At 37.6% G+C, this 22,949-nt stretch overlaps 1 protein-coding gene across 6 annotated transcripts in view; it reads right to left on the bottom strand.

Moving 5' to 3' along the window:
* LOC143677391 (ubiquilin-1-like) overlaps nucleotides 1-22,949 on the bottom strand; it is a 74,922-nt gene that overhangs the window by 31,070 nt on the left and 20,903 nt on the right. For 2 of the 6 annotated variants that reach the window (XR_013172582.1, XR_013172585.1), the window contains exons 2-3: nucleotides 2,993-3,168; nucleotides 1,256-1,371 (exon numbers count right to left, since the gene is read on the bottom strand). The exons of 1 other annotated variant lie outside the window; for it this stretch is intronic. Coding sequence is in view for 1 of the 5 variants with exons in the window: in XM_077153261.1 (XP_077009376.1) it covers nucleotides 1,256-1,371 (116 nt within the window). In the remaining 4 variants the exon portion in view is untranslated. Of the gene's footprint in view, nucleotides 1-1,255; nucleotides 1,372-1,675; nucleotides 1,879-2,992; nucleotides 3,169-22,949 lie in introns of all 6 variants that reach the window. 3 more of the 6 variants (XR_013172583.1, XM_077153261.1, XR_013172586.1) reach the window with 2 other exon arrangements.

The raw sequence follows: 22,949 nt of genomic DNA, 5'->3' as shown, positions 1-22,949 counted from the left end.
TTTCTAAAGACGGCTGACATGGGAAGGAAAAGAAAAGGTGACATTGAGATTCTGTGGCTTTTACACAAGGGAGAAGAGTTGGCAAAAAGAGAAGCTGAACATATAGCATGAATGGAATAATTGAGGGAGGAAAGCCATTAACATGGGAAGGGACAGGAATGAAATTTAAAATGAGATTAGGGATGGGGCAAATGAGACCATATCTTCTGGATTTGAGAAACCAGGGAGTTGTATGGTCTCAGACATATTAACTAAAGCCACTACAGGCTTCAATTTCTTTGCCTAAAAAGGGAGGGGAGGGAAATGATTTACTTCTATGATAACACCCACGGGACTGATCACCTAATAATTTCATCCTAATCTCTGGATTGTTCGTGTTAATAATTTTGCCATCTATAACTCAGATGCCTCAACCAAAAGAAGACTACTGAGACTCTAAGATCTTTTTAGAAAAAAGGAGCAGCAAACAACAAAAAAAGGCAAATGCAAACCCATGTCATGTCCTTCCAACATATATTTGGCACAGTAGGACTAAATTACCATAAAGTTCTTTCTGGAAGGGATAAAATATGTGATTCTTGATATGTGAAAATTATACATATTTAAAAAATGCAATTTCAAGGAGCATACTACTCATGCAACTTAAGAACTGAAAGAAACATTAAGCCATTTATCTATCCAGTTCAGTTTTTCTTAGCTTCAGCGTATTTTTTAACCCAACAAAATCTTCCACAGAACTTCAGTATATAAAATTGATATAGGAAAAGTGACTTTGGCTAATGCAGAAAAAGATCCTTCCTTAATCACTTGGCTTGATCCCAAAGCCCCAGCTCTTTTACAGCTGTTCAGGACAGTTATTAAATCACTGATACAGTCTGATCCTTTTTCTTTTTACATATACGAGAAGAATATATTCAGAGAGTGAGTAACTATTCAGTAATAGCTACTCTTCCTTAGATTCAATTATCGAGTTCAGATCAGGGATATGTATAATACCAACCTTTCATTAAAAAAAAAGTCACTTATTTAAGTAAATGTAACCTAACCCAGCACATCTGGATCCTCAACCATTTCCTTAACACCTACAATTAGAGGAGTAAACTACAGAAGTAAGTAATTATAAGTTCTGTGGTTGTGTGCATCTTTGTTTTTTTCTTTTATATTAAAGTGACATTTTATTCTTGTCATTTATCATCAAAACTACCTTGGGTGTGGGGAATTTTTTCATCCTCATAAAAATCACTAAGACACTTACCTAAACCGAAAGGGTTACTAGGGGCAGAACCAGATGTGGAGCTACTATTAGGAGCAGATGATGTGGTAACATTGCTTCCAGTGGTGTTTGTTTCCTGAGCTGAATGAAACTGAGGCCTAGGAAAAATGAAATGAAGTCACAGCATAAACAGTGGAGCTAATTATTTTAAAAAGAATCTCTGAAGTTCCCACACCCAGAAATAAAGTGTAAGATTTCAGACCAACTCAAATTACCAGTAAGTAAATATCCTGTGATAACTTAGCATTAGGAATATAAATACAAAGAAACATAGCAAAACATAAACCTAAAAAACCTAAAAAAAAATCGAAAATACATGATTACTCCTATTCCTTTAGTATAATGAACATAAATATTTCATTACTGTTAATCATACTGATTATGTAAAAGGAGCTGGCTCACCTCAAAGAGAATCAATGATCCAGTCATACCCACAAAGCTTGGTGTGGTAATTTGAAACTATGTTCCCCAGAAAAGCATGTTTTTAAAATTAATCCATTTCTGTGGGTGTGAATCCACTGTAAGTAGGATCTTGTGATGAGGCTACTTCAGTTAAGGTGGGACCCACTTCATTCAGAATAGGTCTTAATCCTCTTACTGGAATCCTTTATAAGAAAATGAAATTCAGAGAGGGAGAAAAAGCCACTAAAACAAGAAGCTGAGATCTATGAAACCCAGAGGAGAAGCGAGAGAGCAGGAGGTGCCATCATATGCCTTGCCATGTTGCAGGAGTCAAGAATCATCAGCAATCAATCTTCGAGAAGAAAGCAATGCTCTGATGCTGCTGCCTTGGATCTGAACAGTTTCAAGGCCTCAAAACAGTAAGCTTGTAAGCTAATAAATTTCCATTGTTAAAGACCACCCATTTTATGGCATGTGTTTTCAGCATGCCTAACAAACCAAAGCACTTAACTATATAAGCTTTTAGTCTATCCTCCTCTTCTAGGAGGGGTAGGGGACAATTTTATTAAGACCTTTGGAACTGTTAAAAACAAAAAACCCACCAACAGAAAGCTGAAAAATCAATATAAGCAGTAACTGTTTATTACTTAATACCATCTTTAATAACAAAATAGATTAGAAAATATTTTCATCTTATCTCAGTTAAGAGTTCTAAATCTCACTGGTTCTTTCACTGATCCTAAAATGTACCTTTTTTTCACTTTAACATCTGTGAAAGCAGATGTCTCACAATTACACACAATCACTTGAGATGTCTGCACAAAGGTGATCTATCTTAGCTTTTTGACTGAGTGCCCGAGGCACTGTTGTACATACTTGTTGAGCTTAATTACCACATAAAGTGTCTCCAATAAAAGAACATTACATTGTAAAAAGAAAACCAAAGCAACAAGAACAAGGGGGAATAAATTGCATTTCAGTGAAGGAAAGATTTGCTGTTAGGGAAATACCAGCATAAAAACTTGCAGAATAGGAGTCTATGGTGTGGGGGGTCAGGAGCAATAAATCAGGCAATAAATCAGGCCCTAGCAAGAAGAAGGTATCCGGAGTCACAAGATCCAGGGTAGGAAGTTTCCAGGAGTTAAAAATTGAACAATAATCATTGTTAAGAAACAAAAAGAATGGGATGTATTGTGCAAGAGCAAATGGCATTTCTCTGCTTCTGTAGATAAAATTGCTTACAGCTGCAAACCAAGATGTGGCTCAAAAAGATAATGTCCTTTTTCCTGCTTCTGTGGATACGCTTGTGGTTTTTACCTTTATAAGCCCCCATTGAGAACTCCTCGGGATTGCTCTCTGATTCCTCTTTCTTGAGTTTCTGAGGCAGTCACCCATCGCTGGCTAATAAAGACTCCTAATTGGCTTGCAAATTGCTTTGACTTGTGTGGTCTCTCTTCTGGTGCGCCCCACAACATATGGCATGGAAGAAAATCCTGGACAAAATAGTGTAACACTCTTAAAAAATGCTTCATCACCAATAGCTTTGATAGTATAGAGTTTGATATAGGAAAATACACTCAATGATTGAGTAAAAAACAGATTTAGAACAATCACTATGAATGTAAAGTTGTTTTAGGAAGGATTCACCCAATTTAATTCACTTGTATTTTCTTTTCTTTTCCACATATACAGAAAGATAAAATAAAAATCCATATCCTGAAGTCTAAAAGATCCATAAGTATAATACAAAATTTTTATGTCTTAAGAAAACATGACACTTTAACTGGCAGTATTCTTCCATAGTAATAGCTAAAATAAAGGTGCCTCTTAAAAACTGATGGTGCCAGGTAGTGGCTGTGCCCATCAAGATGGCAAAGCAAAAAGCTTCAAGTCTCCATCACCCCATTAGAAATTTGAACTAGCAAGAAGAACTGGCAGAAACATCTTTCTCAAAGCTCCAGAAAACAGTTAAAGGACTGCAGTAATAGGGCAAGCACTAAATCAAGAAAGAGATTACTTAAAACTAGTAAAATCACCGGATGTCCTGGCTGGACCCTCACTCACCCCTCACCAACTTAGTGCAGAGATGAGCCATGCTTCCAGAGCATTTCCCTTGGTCCTGGTTCTGGAGGGAGCAGAGTAACTCTTGTGCACATGCTGGGAGTGTATGTGTCTGGCCCAATCTGTCTGCTGGGTGCCTGAGGGACTCACCATCCCAGAATTTACCCTGTCTTTAGAAGAGGAGCCTCAGAGAAATCACCTACAGAACAGAGTGGGGCAGTAATCCAGTAGCTGCCTGACACAAAAGATTGATTGCTTTAGGTCATAACAGTGTAGTGCCCAGCACCTGTTTCCTAGGGAAGAAGGGACATTTATATTTGTGTAAATAAGGACAGCAGAATTTCTAGGGCCACATGTATATGCATAAGACAAAACACATGCAAAGAAAGGATTAGGAGGCCTCTAACCTTCAGCCTGGAGGTATTTTCTAGATTAGCTGGAGGGTAAGCCCTGAAAGGATGCACTCACACAGGTCAGTCTGCAAAGACTGGGAAAGCTGTTTCCTCTTTCTCTTTCTTTTTCTGCTAGCTCCTAGCATTGAAGGAAAGCTCTGTGATAACACTAGCTGGATACAAGCTTAAGGAACAGATGGTTTAGAGTCTAAATTTCAGGGATAACACATTAACATAACAAAATGTCCAGGTTTCAACAAAAGATTACAGAGCATACAAAGAAATAAGAAGTCATGATCCTGGCAATGAAAAAGATAAAAAGCATCAGAAACCATCAATAAGGAGGATCAGACCTGGAACATTCCAGACAAAATACTTGGCCTGGGAATTGAAACCTGGTCTCCTGTAAGGTAGGCAAGAATTCTACCAAATGGTCCTAAATATGCTCAAAAAGCCAAAGGAAAACATGAACAAAGAAAATATCAATAGAGAGATAGAAATTATAAAAAGGAACCAAATAGAGCTGAAGATGAAAGTAACAGAAATTTAAAATTTCCTAAAGGAGTTCAACAGCATATTGGAGCTAGCAGAGGGGAGAATCCATGAAAATCTGAAAATAAGACAACAAAAATCATCCCATCTGAGGAACAGAAGGAATTAATGAAAGTGAACAGAGTCTGAGAAACCTGAGACATATCAGCAAATATATCAATGTATGCAGTGTGGGAATCTCAGAGAGAGAAGGAAGAGAAAGGAGTAGCAAGAATACTCAAAGAAACAATGACTGGACAGACACATTCAAGATGCTAAACAAACTCCAAACAGGAGAAACCCAGAGACCAACACCATGCCAGGTAATAACCAAACTGTTGAATGCCAAAGATGAAGAGAATTCTGGAAAAGGCAAGAGATAAGCAATCTATCATATACAAGGCAGTCTCAATAAGATTAAATGTTAATCTCTCATCAGAAACCAGAGAGACAAGAAGGCAGTGGGAAGACATATTTAAAGTGCTATGTCTGGCAAAACTGTCTTTCAAAAATACAAAAGAGATTAAGCCATTCCCAGATTAAAAAAAAAAAAAAAACTGAGGGACTTCATCACCATTAGACAGGCCCTCAAAGAAATGCTAAAGGGAGTTCTGCAGGTTGAAAGGAAAGGCCACTAGCCAAATTACTGAAACCACACAAAGAAACAATGCTCTCTGGTAAAGATAATGATAAGGGTAAATCTAAATAACAGTACTACTGTATTTACCAGTACTATTGTATTTTTTATTTGTAGCAACACTTTAATTTCCTACAGGATCTAAAAGGCAAATGCACAAAATGTAATGATACATCAGTGGTTTGGACTCAATGTATAAACATTTAATCTGTGACAAGACCTACATAAAGGTGGGTGGGGAGGGTACAGGAACATAGTTTGGGTCTATTACTGAATTTAAGTTGATATCAAATCAAACTAGATTGTTATAGATTTAGGATCTCAATGATGACCACAAAGAGAATATCAGATCTCAACAACCAGTTACAAGTATAGAAATTCAGTCATCAAAAATCTTCCTACCAAAAAAAAAGCTCAGAACCTGATGGCTTCACAGGAGAATTTTACTGAACTTTTCAAAAAGAACTGACACTAATCCTGCTCAAACACTTCCAAAAAAATTGAAGAAAAAGGAATGCTACCTAACTCATTTTATGAACTAACATCACTCTAATACCAAAATCAGATAAAGACAATATAAGAAGACTACAGCCCAATCTCCCTAATGAACATAGATGTGAAAATTCTTAACAAACATACTAACACATCATGTCCAATGCCACATTAAAAGAATTATATATCATGATCAAGTGGGATTCATACTGTATAGGAATGTAACGGTGGTTCAACATAAGAAAATAAATCAACATAATACAGCATATTAACAAATAGAAAAGGGAAAAAAAATCACATGCTCATATCAACTGATGCTGGAAAAACATTCAACAAAATCCAGTATCCTTTCCTGATAAAAACATTTCAAAAGTTAGGCATTGAAAGAAACTTTCTCAATATCATAAAAGGCATTTATGAAAAAACCATATCCAGTATCATACTTAATGGTGAGAAATTGAAAACATTCCCCTTGAGATCGGTCATGAGACAAGGATGCCCACTGTCACCACTATTATTCAACACTGTATTAGAAGTATGAGCTGGAGCAATGAGACAGGAGAAAGAAATAAAAGGCATCCAAATAGGAAGGGAAGAAGTAAAACTTTCATTATTTTCAGATGATATGATCCTATACTTCGAAAACTGCAGAAAAGCTATAGTAAAATTACTTGAGCTAATAAAACAAATTCAGCAAAGTGGCAGGATACAAGATTAATGTACAAAAATCAGTAATGTTTCTATACAAAAGCAATGACTTATCTGAGGTAATAACTAAGGAAAAAATTCCATTCAGAATAGCAACCAGAAGAATTAGGTATCTAGGAATAAATCTAACCAGGGGTGTCAAGGACTTATACACAGAAAATTATAAAAAATTGTTAAAAGAAATAAAAAATGACCTAAATAGATGGAAAGATATTCCATGCTTGTGGATAGGAAGGTTAAATATCATCAAGATGCCAATCCTACCCAAACAGATCTACAGATTCAATACAATACCACTAAAAATCCTACTTTGAGGACTTGGAAAAACTGGCTGTCAAGTTTATATGGAAGGAAAAGAGATCTCGAATAGCTAAAGATACCCTAAAAAAGAAGAACAAATTGGGAGGTCTACTACTTCCTGACTTCAAAGCTTACTATAAAGCCACAGTGATCAAAACAGCATGGTACTAGCACAGAGACAGAAGGGCTGGTCAGCGGAACAGAATCGAGCGTGCAGAGATTGACCACGAAATTTATGGACATCTGATCTTCAATAAGACCCCCTAATCCACTGAATTGGGACAGAATAGTCTTTTCAGTAAATGGGCCTGGGAGAACTGGATTTCAATAGCCGAAAGAATGAAAGAGGACCCCTACCTTATACCTTATACAAAAATTAATTCAAAAAGGATCAAAGACCTAAATGTAAGAGCCAGTGCCATAAAATGTTTAGAAATATATGTAGAGAAATATCTTCAAGATCTAGTAATAGGAGGTAGCTTCTTAAACTTTACACCTAAAGCACAAGTTGTGAAAGAAAAAACTGACAAATGGGAACTCCTTAAGATCAAGAGTTCCTGTGCCTCAAAGGACTTTGCTAAAAAGGTGATGAGCCAGCCAAACTCAAAGGGAGAAAATATTTGGAAACCACACATCAGAAAAAGGCCTGATATCTTGTGTACATAAAGAAATTATACAGCTCACCAAAAGAACAAACAACCCAATTTTAAAATGGGCAGAGGAAATGAATAGGTACTTTTCTGAAGAGCAAATACAGATAGCTAAAAAGCCCATGAAAAACTGCTCATCATCATTGCTACAAAGGAAATGCAAATTAAGATGACAATGAGCTATCACCTCACACCTATAAGAATGGCTACTATTAAACAAACAGGAAACAACAAATGTTGGAGAGGATGTGGAAAAATTGGAATACTTATTCACTGTTGGTAGGAAGGTAAAATTGTTCAGCTGCTATGGAAATCAGTTTGGCCACTCCTCAGAAATCTAAATATTGAGTTGCCCTATGACCTAGTGATACCAATACTCAATATATACCCAGAGAGTTGAGACAGTGATATGAACAGACATTTGCATGCCAATATTCATAGTGGCACTATTCACAATTGCCAAAACATGGAAACAATCCAGGTGCCCATCAACAGACAAGAGGATAAATAAAATGTGGTCTATACATACGATGGAATATTCTGCAGCATTCAGACAAACTGATGTCCCAAAACATATGACGATGTGGATGAACCTTGACCACATACTGATGAGTGAAATAAATCAGACACAAAAGGACAGATACTGTATGATTCCATTATTATGACTCTGATTAAGCCACCAGTGTTTCGGAGCAGCTAGATGGAAAAAATTGAATGTCATGTTTTTTTGTTGGTTTTTTTTTGCCTTATAAAAAATGGACCTGCAGAGATTTTATTGGTGTAGAAAACACAGGATTGTTACCAGAGTTGGTTATAACATATGAGCTATTCCCAAAGCACTCACAGTGGGCTAAATAACAAAATGGACTTCTTCTGTATGGTAGGTTGAATGTAAAATGTATCTGAGGGGCTAAAAACAAAAAGTTCATTTAATTTGCTGATTCCATGGCAAATAAATGAGTGGTGGGATGTTAAAAGTTGATTTTTATGTACTGGGGAGGCAAAGGCAACCTCATAGCTTTAAATACAAGAAAAATGGGGGCATTTCATATAAGCAGATGTCAGAGAACATCCCCTGCAAGACCCAGAGGACCTATGGATGGCAAGGCTGCAGGGAGCTGTGCCAGGATAGTGGCGACTCCAACTGGTATGACCCCTCACTGACAATGCCAGGGTCTGGCCCAGCCCTGACCTCCTTCAGAACAAGTTGCTGAGCTCTGAGAAGAGGGATTGGGATATGGCATGGCACAGGTGGAAGGCTGAGATGGAACAGTTTTTATCCATCCCAGGTGCTGGGAGCCAGCTAGAAAAGATAGATGAAAACAAGGACCTACAAATATACTCAAGGTGTTCTAGGAAGAGGGAAATTGAGATGAGAGTCAGAAGTCACCCCAGTATTTCCCTATGGCTTTTTTGCTTCCTGGAGAATTATGTGCTTGAGACCTGAGAACTGAGCTACAATGGCTCTGGGGAGGAGCCCCAGGGAAGCAGAGGGAGTCCTGAGGAAAGCCCAGCAGAGGGAAGATACATGGCAAAGCTTCCTGGGGCCCAGACTCCAGCAATTCCAGGCATGGAACTGGGCAGCTGAGCCCCATTCTGAGATAGTCAAAAGGAGATCTCTAGGAGCTTGAGGTGTTAGACAGGCCTGCATCCAGCAGATCCTGGTCCCAGGGTACAGACATGCCATGGAAGCCCATGACAAACTCTGGGAACTGTTCTGTAACTTCTGGTTGAAGTGTGCTTTGAAAATTACTGCTTTTTCTCTTTTCTTTGTGTGTGTGTGTACATATATATATTCTACAACTAAAAAATAGTTTTAAAAAAAGCAATATGCAGTTATAGTAATATTAGATAAAATAAATTCCTGAAACCAAAATTTGAAAATATTTAGTAACACAGCTCACTACTATAGCAAAGTTGGTATTTGTGATAAATTTTTACTTGATATTTTGAGAATGAACACAGTTTTGATAGTTAATCAAATGGTATTTAAGATACTATCTAATATTTAGAATTCATGTGACTGTTTAATTTACAGATTTTTTCCTCCCTTGCTTTAATTTTAAATTGGTTTATGAAACTTACTGTGCAAACTCAGGGTTTACAATGATTATATGGATACTTTATTTAAATACGCCTATGGTTAAACTAACTAAAATTTCCCTTATTGGTGTTTCTAAGAGTATTGTCTGTTTTCTTAAATAAAAAAAAATTAATAGCCCCCACTCACCCCAATAGCCTAGACAAAAAAGAGAGAATATCAGAGAATATGCAAACTCATAGAAAGTAGAGGAAAGACTACTCTTCCCAGGGCTGGGAATCAGGAACAATGGGTAGTCATGTAAAATGAGTATAGGGTTTCCGACTGGGGTGAAGAGAAAGTTTTAGTAGTAGATAGTAGTAAGGGTACTGTAACACTGTGACTGTGACTAATTCCATTGAATGGTACACCTAGGAGGGGTTAAGATGGGAAGATTTGTGTTGTATACATGTTTCCAAAGTATAAAAAAGAAAGAAAGAGCAAATGACAATTATATGCAGCACATGATACCGGGCGGGATCTAAGAATGGAGGAGAAATGGCTCATAAGTACATGACTGGGAAATGAGGAAAAACTGGAATGTAGCAGTTAAGCTTTATGGTATCAATGCTAAATTTCCTGAACTTGATAACTGCACTTTAGGTGATTTACATAAGTGAACATCCTTGTTTGTAGGAAATGTACATGGAAGTATTATGGGTTCAAGGAAAATGATGAGTGCCAACTGCTCTCAAATGTTCAGAAAATATGGAAACATACAAAGGTGGCAAAATGTTAAATTTGGTGGATCTGAGTATCTGAGAATGCAGGTATGCCAGAGTTCTTTTTATGACATTCTGTATTATTTTTGCAAATGCATGGTAAGTTTAAAATTATTTCAAAATAAGAAGTTAATAAGAAATTGATGGTATTAAGTTAATAAGAAGTTAATAATAAGAAGTGATTTCTGGTTTCTAAAATGAGTTATGCTTAATCTTTGTCCAAAACTCTTGCTAAAACAACAACAAAATAACTAAAATGCATTAATTACCTGTTCTTATCATTCAAGTAATTAAGATATAATGACTAAATATAATGACTAAGATATAATGACTAAAAGCCACAAAGTGTAATCAAAGAGTTAGAGAAGGTTTCCCAGAAGTGAAAATTGAAGAAAGATTAGGAAGGAAGTTGGAAAACCTGAAGAACAGCTTTCCAGGGAGGAGAATAACATGCAAAAGCAAACAGGAGAAAAGAACATCATACCATATAGAGGAACCTTTACCAAAACCACTTGTACATGCTTCCCTTGACTTTCAGAATCAGAAACCTCAAGGTGGGGCCACAGAACCAACATTAAAACAGTGTCGCAGGGCATCTTAAGTCCAAATTCAGTTAAAAAAAATCACCTCTTCTTCAAACCACTTTACCCCTTTCCTTCCAGCAGTAGTTCTCAACAGTTGATGGCACTCTTCCCAAACGGGTCTTTTTGAAATACATGGAGACATTTTTGGTGTCACAATAAGCAAAGAGACACAGTAAATGACATAATGTCTGAAATTCCAAAATTCCAGCAGAGGCAAGGGAGGGGAGGTGTAGAGGAATAGAGGGAGATGTCCATCACTGAGATAGGTACATGAAAATTCATTAAATTCTACTTTGGCATATGAGTGCAGTTTTCCATAATCAAGTTACCACACTCAACATAAACAATGGGTTTTTACCTTTATGTACGCATATGAATGTTGTTTCAATTGTGAAAAATGTAAAAAGGTATAAAATTAATAAAATAACTATACTGCCACAAATATTTGAGCATTTCCATCTGTTTTCTTTCCCTATGTTTGAGATCATCTGATACAGTCTTTTTTTATCTAAGATTAACAATGTCCAAGTAATTTTTTAAATCTTGTAAAAATTTGCATAATATTCAATTATGGAGATGGACCCTAATTTAACCATCTTCCCATTATTCTCACTTTATTACCTCTGTAATCTACTTGAAATAAGGTAATGAATGTCAGAACATATGAAGACACACCTACTCTTACATCCTTTCAAATCCCCACTAACACATTAAAGGATTTTTTTAAACAGCTTTGAGATATAATTTACATACCATAAAATTCACCTATATAAAGGGTACAATTCAAAATCTTTTAGCATATTCTCAGATATGTATATACAATCCTCAGTCAATTTTAGAACATAATCCCGTACCTTTTTAGCTATCACAACCATCCTACTCCACCCCCAATCTCCTTATTCTCTCAGTTTTAAGAACAACTTAATCTACTTTCTGTCTCTATAGATTTCTCCATCCTGGAGATATCATATAAATGGAAAAATAAAACATGGTCTTTTGTGATTGACTTTTATGACTTAGCATAATGTTTTCAAGGATCATACATATAGTTGCATATCAGTACTTCATTCCTTTTAATTGCAAAATAATATTTCATTGTATGAATATGCTGTATTATGGTTAGCCATTCATCAGCTGAGAGATTTTAGGGTTGTATTATGAAGAATACTGCTATGAAAGTGTGTTGTAAAAAGATTTGTGCAGACATGTTTTCAGTTCCAAGTAGTAGAATTTCTATATTACATGGTAACTATGTTTAACCTTTTGAGGAGCTGCCAGAACAGTTTTGCAAAGTGGTGACATCCTTTATAATCCCATAAGCAGTGTATGAGGGTTGTAATTCATCTACATCTTCACCAACACTTGTATCTGACTTTTTAATTATAGCCATCTGTATTAGTTTGTTAAGCTGCCAGAATGTAAAATACCAGAAACAAAATGGCTTTTAAAAGAGGGATTTAATAAGTTGCAAGTTTACAGCTCTAAGGGAGTGAGAATGTCAAATTAAGGCACCAAAAAGAGGTGACCCTCACTCAACAAAGGCTGATGTCATCTGAAACACCTCTATCATCTGGGAAGGCAAGCGGCAGGCATCTGCTGGGGTCTTTGGCTTCTCATTCAAACAGCTTCCCCAGGGCATTTTCTTTCTCCTTCTACAAAGATCTGTGAGCTCTATTCTCCAAAAATCTGCATCTTCAAGCATCTCTGTCCTTTCTGAGGCTTCTCCAAAATATTTCCCCTTTTAAAAAACTCCTGTAAACTAATCAAGACCCACCAGAAATGGGCATAATCTAATCAAAAGGGATTCCACCCTGCAATACTGAATCAGGATTTAAGGAAGTGGCTTTTCTGGGATACGCAACACTTTCAAATCAGCACACAATCCTAGTGGGTATGAAATGGCATCTCACCGTGGTTTTGATTGGTATCCTGATGACTAATGATTTTGAACATCTTTTCAAGATCCCTCGGCTTTGTATATCTTCTTTGGAGAAATGTCAGATCCTTTACTGATTTTTTAAATGGGGTAGTCTTTTTCATTATTTAGTTGTAAGAGTTCTTTATATATTCTAGATAAAAATCCCTTGTAAAACATGATTTACAGAAGATAATAACTTTTTATTTTATATTGAAATAATTTCAAGTCTACAGTGCAGAAGCAAAACTAGTTTCAATTCCAAAACACCCTACTCATAGATACCCAAATCCACCAACCTTTAACATTTTGCCACATGTTGAGGATTGGATCATGCCCCCCACAAAAAGCACACTGAGGTGTCAACCCTGATCCTGTGGGTGCCAATTATCTGGAAAAGGGGCCTTTGAAGCTTTTACTAGTTAAGGTGCTCCCAAATGGTGGTAGGACTGAAGTTCTTATAAGCAAAGGAAACAGAATCCATGGGAAGAGTATGAAACTAGAAGTCAAATAAACCCAGAAGAGAAGAGAAAAAAGACATCACCATGTACACTCCTCATGTGACAAAAAAGTCATTGCTGGTAGTAACACTCAAAACACCAGTTTTGGGGGAGAAAACAATGCCTTACCGATGCCTTGATTTTGTACTTCTACCCTCAGAACACTAAGCCAATAAATTCCCATTGTTTAAGTCAAACCACTGAATGGTACTTGTTTTAGCAGCTGTAAAACAAATACTACATTTGCCATACCATTTCTCTTTTTTCTAAACATCTAAGAATATGCTATATACATCATGTACCTTGAACATTCACTACTTTTCTTAAGAACAAGGATATGGAATTAAAGTTTCAAACATACAGTTCTGGGTGAAGATGGTGGCTTAGCAATGTGTGCAATTTAGTTTGATCTCCAGAACAGCTACTAAATAACCAGAAACAGTACAGAACAGCTCCTGGGGCCACATCAGTGACTGGACACACAACGTACCTCAGTCTGTACCAGTGGGACCAGCGGTGAGACCCCCAGAACCATGAGTTGCCCAAGCTGCCAAGGCCAGTGCCCCTTCCCTACAGGTTGCTTCCCGTAGGGAAAAGGAAAGGGACTTTACCAGCAGCAGGGTTGGGCACAACTAAATTCCAATTGTGGAATTAATTAACAAATTCTGACAACTAGAAATAGGCCCCCAGCTCAGGTGTACCTGGTCAAAGTGGAGGTCGCTCATTGTTATCCCGGTGCCAAGGAGGCAGGGCTGATGGAAAAAGAAAAAAGAAAAAGAAACAGAGGTTTTTGTGGCTGTGTTTCTACAAAGGCCTGACTGCCTTTGGATACAGCTGCAGGACTTCTCAGGCTGCAACTGCCGCAGGCATAGGCAGAAACAAGCTCATCTGAGGGCTTGTCTGGATCCTGTGCCTTCCCCAGGGGAGGGATGAGGCCCAACTCAGATGAAATCCCTCCCTTAAGAAACTCAGACACCAGGGCTTGGTAATTCGAAGCCATTAAAATCAACCTACAACCTCTCCTCTGTCTCCACCATGCCCCAAGCAGGGAAAGTCTGATGAAGTTAAAGGGATCACATCATCTTATGCTGGTGGGACCTGCAGGCAGACAAGCACCACATACTGAGTTGGATGACAAAAACAGAGTCTAGAGACTTCACAGGAAAGTCCTTCAACCTGCTGGGTCTCACCCCAGGGAAAATCGACACAGGTGACTCTTTCATACTGATAGGAGGCCATACAGGCAGGGCAAGAAACAAGAAAACAAGAACTGAAAAATTCTGCTCTGTTAAACAAAACCTAAGCTAGAGGTCCAGAAAAAGCTGAACTAAATGTCAAAGAACAGACAGACAACAAATTCATCCAGCAAGAAAACACTAGGTAAAAGGAGTGAAAGCAATCTCCAGAATAAACTAAGGTAATTAAATGCTTAGACATAAGCAAAAAATAACAACTCACACTAGGAAAATTGAAGATATGGCACAAAGGAACAAACCAACAACTCCAATGAGATACAACAGTTGAAGCAATTAATTCAGAATATATGAATAGACATGGTAAACCTCATCAAAAATCAAATCAACGAATTGAGGGAGGATATAAAGAAGGCAAGGAATGAACAAAAAGAAGAAATTAAAAGTCTGAAAAAACAAATCACAGAAATTATGGGAATGAAAGACACAGTAGAAGAGATGAAAAAAACAATGGAAACCTACAATGGTAGATTTAGAGAGGCAGAAGACAGGATTAGTGAACTGGAGGATGGACCATCTGAAATCCAACAAGAAAAAGAAAACCCGGAAAAAAAGGGAAAATATGAGCAGGGACTCAGGGAAGTGAATGACAATATGAAGTGCACAAGTATATGTGTTGTGGGAGTCCCAGAGGGGAAAAGAAGGGAAAAGGAGGAGAAAAACTAATGGAGGAAATTATCACTGAAAATTTCCCAACTCTTATGAAAGACTTAAAATTACAGAACAAAGAAGTGCAGCATAACCCAAAGTAGAATGAAACAGACGCACTCCAAAACACTTACTAATCAGAATGTCAGAGGTCAAAGAGAAAGAGAGACTCTTGAAAACAGCCAGAGAAAAGCAATCCATCACATGCAAGGGAAGCCCAATAAGGCTATGCATACATTTTTCAGCAGAAACCATGGAGGTGAGAAGACAGTGGGATGATACATTTAAATTACTAAAAGAAAAACTGCCAACCAAGAATTCTATATCCAGCAAAACTGTCCTTCAAAAATGAGGAAGAAATTAAAACATTTTCTGACAAAAAAATCACTGAGAGAATTTGTGACTGAGAGACCAGCTGTGCAAGAAATACTAAAGGGAGCACTAGAGACAGATATGAAAAGAAAGAAGAGAGAGGTGTGGAAAAGAGTGTAGAAAGGAAGACTACGAGTAAAGGTAAAAAGAAGGAAAATTAAATATGACATATAAAATCCAAAAGGCAAAATGATAGAAGAAAGTACTACCCATACAGTAATAACACTAAATGTTAATGGATTAAACTACACAATCAAAAGACATAGACTGGCAGAATGGATTAAAACAGAGGACCCACCTATATGCTGTCTACAGGAATCACATCTTAGACCCAGGGATAAACAAAGGTTGAAAGTGAAAGGTTGGGAAAAGATATTTCATTCAAATAACAATCAGAAAAGAGCAGGAGTAGCTATACTAATATCTAACAAATTAGACTTCAAATGTAAAACAGTTAAAAGAGACAAAGAATGATGTTATGTATTAATTAAAGGAACAATTCACATGAAGACATAACAATCATAAATATGTACCAAACCAGGATGCTCCAAAATACATGCAGCAAACACTGAAAACACTGAAAAAAGAAGCAGACGCATTTACCATAATAGCTGGAGAATTCAATTCACCACTCTCATCAATGGACAGAACATCTAGACAGAGGATCAATAAAGAAACAGAGAAGTTGAATAATATAATAAATGACATTTATAGGACATTACACCCCACAACAGCAGGATACACCTTTTTCTCAAGTGCTCATGGATTATTCTCAAGGATAGACCATATGCTGGGTCACAAAGCAAGTCTCAATAAATTTAAAAAGATGGAAACCATACAAAACACTTTCTCAGATCATAAAAGAATGAAGCTGGAAATCAGTAATAGGCAGAGTGCCAGAAAATTCAGAAATATGTAGAGGCTCAACAACACACTCTTAAACAACCAGTGGGTCAAGGAAGAAATTACAAGAGAAATCAGTAAATATCTCGAGGCAAATGAAAATGAAACACAACATGCCAAAACTTATGGGATGCAGCAAAGGCAGTGGTAAGAGGGAAATTTATTGCCCTAAATGCCTATATCAAAAAATAAGAAAGGGCAAAAATCAAGGAATTAACTGTCCACTTGGGAGAAGTAGAGAAAGAACAGCAAACTAACCCCAAAGCAAGCAAAAGGAAAGAAATAACAAAGATTAGAGCAGAAATAAATGAAATTGAGAACATGGAAACAATTGTGAAAATCAACAAAACCAGAAACTGGTTTTATGAGAAAATCAATAACATCGATGGACCCTTAGCAAGACTGACAAAAAGAAGAGAAACGATGCAAATAAATATGATCAGAAATTGAAAAGGACACATAACCACTGACCCCACAGAAATAAAGGAAGTAATGACAGGATACGATGAACAACTTTATGCTAAAAAATACAACAATGTAAATGAAATGCACAAATTCCTAGAAAGACATGAACAGCCAACTTTGTCTCAAGAAGAAATAGATGAGCTCAACAAACCAATCACAAGTAAAGATACTGAATCAGTCATTAAGAAGCCCCCCAAAAAGGAAAGTTCAGCACCAGATGGCTTCACATGTGAATTCTACCAAATATTCCAGAAAGAACTAGTACCAATCCTGCTCAAACTCTTCAAAAAAATGGAAGAAGCGTGAAAGCTACCTAACTGATTCTATGAAGCCAACATCACCCTCATACCAAAGCCAAAGATATTACAAAAAAAAGAAAACCACAGACCAATCTCTCTAATAAATATAGATGTAAAAATCCCCAACAAAATTCTAGCAAATCAAATCCAGCAACACATTAAAAGAATTATACATCATGACCAAGTAGGATTCATCCCAGGTATGCAAGGATGGTTCAACATAAGAAAATCAATTCATGTGATACACCATATCAACAAATCAAAGCAGAAAAACCACATGATTATCTCAATTGATGTAGAAAAGGCATTTGACAAAATTTAACATCCTTTCCTGTCGAAAACACTTCAAAGGATAGGAATAGAAATGATAAAGGGAATATATGAAAACCCCACAGTTAATATCTACCTCAATGGGAGAAAACTGAAAACTTTCCCCCTAAGATCAGGAACAAGACAAGGATGTCCACTATCACCACTGTTATTCAACATTGTGTTGGAAGTTCTAGCCAGAGCAATTAGACAAGAAAAAGAAATACAAGCCATCAAAAATTGGAAAGGAAGAAGTAAAACTCTTATTGTTTGCAGATGATATGATACTATATGTCGAAAACCCTGAAAAATCCACAGCAAAACTACTACAGCTAATAATTGAGTACAGCAAAGCGGCAGGTTACAAGATCAACACTTGAAAATATGTAGTGTTTCTATACATTAGTAATGAACAATCTGATGGGGAAATCAAGAAATGAATTCCATTTACAACTGCAACCAAAAGAATAAAATATTCAGGAATAAATTTAACTAAAGAGACAAAAGACCTATACAAGGAAAACTACAAGGAATTGTTAAAAGAAATCACAGAAGACCTAAATAGATGGAAGGTAATACCATGTTCATGGATTGGAAGACTAAATATAGTTAAGATGTCAATTCTACCTAAATTGATTTACAGATTCAATGCAATACCAATCAAAATCCCAACAACTTACTTTTCAGAAATAGAAAAACCAATAAGCAAATTTATCTGGAAGGGCAGGGTGCCCGAATTGCTAAAAGTATCTTGAGGAAAAAAAATGAAGCTGGAGGTCTCATACTGCCTGCCTTTAAGGCATATTATGACGCCACAGTGGTCAAAACAGCATGGTACTGGCATAAAGTTAGATATATTGACCAATGGAATTGAATAGAGTGTTCAGATATAGACCCTCTTATCTATGGAGAACTGATCTTTGATAAGGCAGTCAAGCCAACTCACCTGGGACAGAACAGTCTCTTCAATAAATGGTGCCTAGAGAACTGGATATCCATATGCAAAAGAATGAAGGAGGACCCACATCTCACACCCTATACAAAAGTTAACTCAAAATGGATCAAAGATCTAAACATTAGATCTAAGACCATAAAACTGTTAGAAGAAAATGTAGGGAAATATCTTATAAATCTTACAAGAGGAGGTGGTTTTCTAGACCTTACACCCAAAGCAAGAGCACTGAATAAATAAATAAATGGGAACTCCTCAAAATTAAATACTTTTGCACATCAAAGAAAGTAAAAAGACAGCCTACAGAATGGGAGGCAATATTTGGAAACGACATATCAGATAAAGGTCTAGTATCCAGAATTTATAAAGAGATTGTTCAACTCAACAACAAAAAGACAGCCAACCCAATCACAAATAGGGCAAAAGACTTGAACAGACACTTCTGAGAAGAGGAAATACAAATTGCCAAAAGGCACATGAAGAGATGCTCAACTTCCCTGGCCATTAGAGAAATGCAAATCAAAACCACAATGAGATATCATCTCACACCCACCAGAATGGCCATTATCAAGAAAACAGAAAATGACAAGTGCTGGAGAGGATGTGGATAAAGAGGCACACTTATCCGCTGTTAGTGGGAATGTCAATTGGTGCAACCACTGTGAAAGGCAGTTTGGCGGTTCCTCAAAAAGCTGAATATAGACTTGCCATATGACCCAGCAATACCATTGCTAGGTATCTACTCAAAGGACATGAGGGCAAGGACACAAACAAACATTTGCACACCAATGTTTATAGCACCATTATTTACAATTGCAAAGAGATGGAAACAGCCAAAATGTCCATCAACAGACGAGTGGCTAAACAAACTGTGGTATATACATACGATGGAATATTATGCAGCTGCAAGACAGAATAAAATTATGAAGTATGTAACAACATGGATGGACCTTAAGGACATTATGCTGAGTGAGATTAGCTAGAAACAAAAGGACAAATACTGTATGGTCTCACTGATATGAACTGACATTAGTGAATAAACTTGGTATATTTCATTGGTAACAGAGACCAGCAGGAGATAGAAATAGTGTAAGATATTGGGTAACTAGAGCTGAAGGGATACAGATTGTGCAACAGGACTGAATATAAAAACTAAGAAATGGACAGCACAATACTACCTAATTTAACATAATACAATTATGTTAAAATACTGAATGAAGCTGAATGTGAGAATGATAGAGAAGGGCTGGGGGCATAAATGAAATCACAAAGAAAGATAGACGATAAAGATTGAGATGATATAATCTAGGAATGCCTAGAGTATATAATGATAGTGACTAAATGTACAAATTTTTAAAAAGTATTTGCATGACATAGAACAAAGGAATGTCATTACTGCAAGGTGTTGAAAATATATGATAATTAATATTTTAAAATTTTACCTTATGTGTGAGACTAAAGCAAAAAGTGTTTAAAAAAATTAAAAAAGTGTTTATTTGGTACAAAATTTATATTTTGACTAGTGCATTTCCTAATATAACTTATGTAGATAGCTTGGTTGAGCACCATAAGTTCATGGAACCATGGGTAGGGCATGAGATTTTGTTGGTTTGTCCAGAGTGATGCCCCGATGAATCCCAGAGGGATTTAATCAGTGAGTGGAAAAGTATCTGCAAAGTCTCCTTCCGGGAATGGTGAGAATGGGGAAAAATTCAACTTCCCTAAATTGAATTCTTGATATTCTCACAAACAGTGTGGACAACGAAAGTTATAGGCTGAGCCTCCAGTCTTGGCATTTGTTCATATGAAACGTAACCCCACAAAGGATAGGTCAAACCTACTTAAAATTTAGGCCTAAGAGTCACCCCCAAGAGAGCCTCTTTTGTTGCTCACTTGTGGCCTCTCTCTCCAGCCAACATACAAGCAAACTCATCACCCTCCCCCTGTCTACGTGGGACATGACTCCCCAGTGGTTTGGACCTTCCTGGCAACATGGGACAAAAATCCTAGAATGAGCTGAGACTCAGCATCAAGTGATTGAGAAAAACTCTAGAATGAGCTGAGACTCAGCATCAAGGGATTGAGAAAACTTCGACCAAAAGGGTTAAGAGTGAAATGAGACAAAGTGTCAATGGCTGAGAGATTCAAAACAGAGTCGAGAGGTTATCCTGGAGGTTATTCTTATGCATTAAGTAAATATCACCATGTTACTCACGATGTAATGGAGAGGCTGGAGAGAACTGCCTGAAAATGTAGAGTTGTGTTCCAGTAGCCATGTCTCTTGATGATGACTGAATAATGATATAGCTTTCACAATGTGATTGTGTGGTTGTGAAAACCTTGTGTCTGATGCTCCTTTTATCTACCTTGTCAACAAATGAGGACATATGGAATAAAAATAAATAATAGGGGGAACAAATGTTAAAATAAATTTAGTTTGAAATGCTAGTGATCAATGAAAGGGAGGAGTAAGGGGTATGGCATGCAAAATCTTTTTTTTCCTGTTGTTTTATTTCTTTTTCTGTTGTCTTTTTCTTTCTTTTTCTGAATTGATACAAATGTCCTAAGAAAAGATCATGATGAATACACACTTATGTGATGATATTGTGAATTACTGATTATACATGTAGAACGGAATGATCTTATGTTAAGAATGTCTTTGGAGGACTTCCGGAGAAGATGGCGGCATAGTAAGACGCGCGGATCTTAGTTTCTCCTCCAAGACAGCTACTAGGGGAGAAGAAACGATACAGAACAGCTCCCAAAGCCAGGACAGAGATAAAAAAGACAGCGTACCCCATCCTGGAACGGCTGGCTGGCTGAGAGAACCCACTCTGGTGAGATCGCCGAGGGGCGCGGGCTTCACCGGGCGGGGCGGCAAGCGGCCGGAGTCACTCCCTTCCCCCTTCCCGGGCCGGCTGGGAGAATTGGACAGGTGGTCCCCTCAATCCGCGGCGGCTGGCGCCTACACCATGCGCGGCCCCCCGGACCAACTGAGAGAATTGGATCGGAAATCCCCAGAACGCGGAGAACAGTGACGGGGGGGGGCCCTTCCAAACCTGTGACTCCCCGGGAACGTGCACTCTCCCGGGTGGGCCGCTGCGGCTGGCGCCCTCCCGCCACGCTTGGCGCCCCGGGCCAACTAGGAAATTCGGACGGGTGCTTTCCCGGGCTGCGGCGGCCAGCGACCCTCCCCGCGTTCGGACCCCGGGCCGGCTGGCACTCTTCCAAGCCGCTTCGGCTAGCGAACCTCCCGGATGGCGAGAGTTTTCCAAAGTTAAAGGACCCACAGCACCTTTTACTGCTGGGACCCGCAGACAAACGTGTGCCACGAGCGCCACCTACTGGGCAGGATAAGAAAAACAGAACCCAGAAATTTCACAGAAAAATCTTCCAAACTTTTGGATCCAACACCCAGGGAAATCTGTCTAAATGCGCAGACGCCAGCAGAAGATAACGGATCACGCTCAAAAAATTGAAAATATGGCCCAGTCAAAGGAACAAACCAATAGTTCAAATGAGATACAGGAGCTGAGACAACTAATGCTGAATATACGAAAAGAAATGGAAAACCTCTTCAAACATGAAATCGATAAATTGAGGGAGGACATGAAGAAGACATGGGCTGAACATAAAGAAGAAATAGAAAAACTGAAAAAACAAATCACAGAACTTATGGAAGTGAAGGACAAAGTAGAAAAGATGGAAAAAACAAGGGATACCTACAATGATAGATTCAAAGAGACAGAAGATAGAATTAGTGATTTGGAGGATGGAACATCTGAATTCCAAAAACAAACAGAAACTATCGGGAAAAGAATAGAAAAATTTGAACAGGGTATCAGGGAACTCAAGGACAATATGAAGCGCACAAATATACGTGTTGTGGGTGTCCCAGAAGGAGAAGAGAAGGGAAAAGGAGGAGAAAAACTAATGGAAGAAATTATCACTGAAAATTTCCCAACTCTTATGAAAGACCTGAAATTACAGATCCAAGAAGTGCAGCGCACCGCAAAGAGATTAGACCCAAATAGGCGTTCTCCAAGACACTTACTAGTTAGAATGTCAGAGATCAAAGAGAAAGAGAGGATCTTGAAAGCAGCAAGAGAAAAACAATCTATCACATACAAGGGAAACCCAATAAGACTATGTGTAGATTTCTCAGCAGAAACCATGGAGGATAGAAGACAGTGGGATGATATATTTAAATTAATAAAAGAGAAAAACTGCCAACCAAGACTCCTATAACCAGCAAAATTGTCCTTCAAAAATGAGGGAGAAATTAAAACATTCTCAGACAAAAAGTCACTGAAAGAATTTGTGACCAAGAGACCAGCTCTGCAAGAAATACTAAAGGGAGCACTAGAGTCAGATACGAAAAGACAGAAGAGAGAGGTATTGAGAAGACTGTAGAAAGAAGAAAGTCAGATATGATATATATAATACAAAAGGCAAAATGGCAGGGGAAAATATTATCCAAACAGTAATAACCTTAAATGTT

This window comes from Tamandua tetradactyla, chromosome 3, assembly GCF_023851605.1.
Source record: "Tamandua tetradactyla isolate mTamTet1 chromosome 3, mTamTet1.pri, whole genome shotgun sequence".
Taxonomy (NCBI): Eukaryota; Metazoa; Chordata; class Mammalia; order Pilosa; family Myrmecophagidae; genus Tamandua; species Tamandua tetradactyla.
This window is presented reverse-complemented; position numbering and strand designations above follow the sequence as displayed.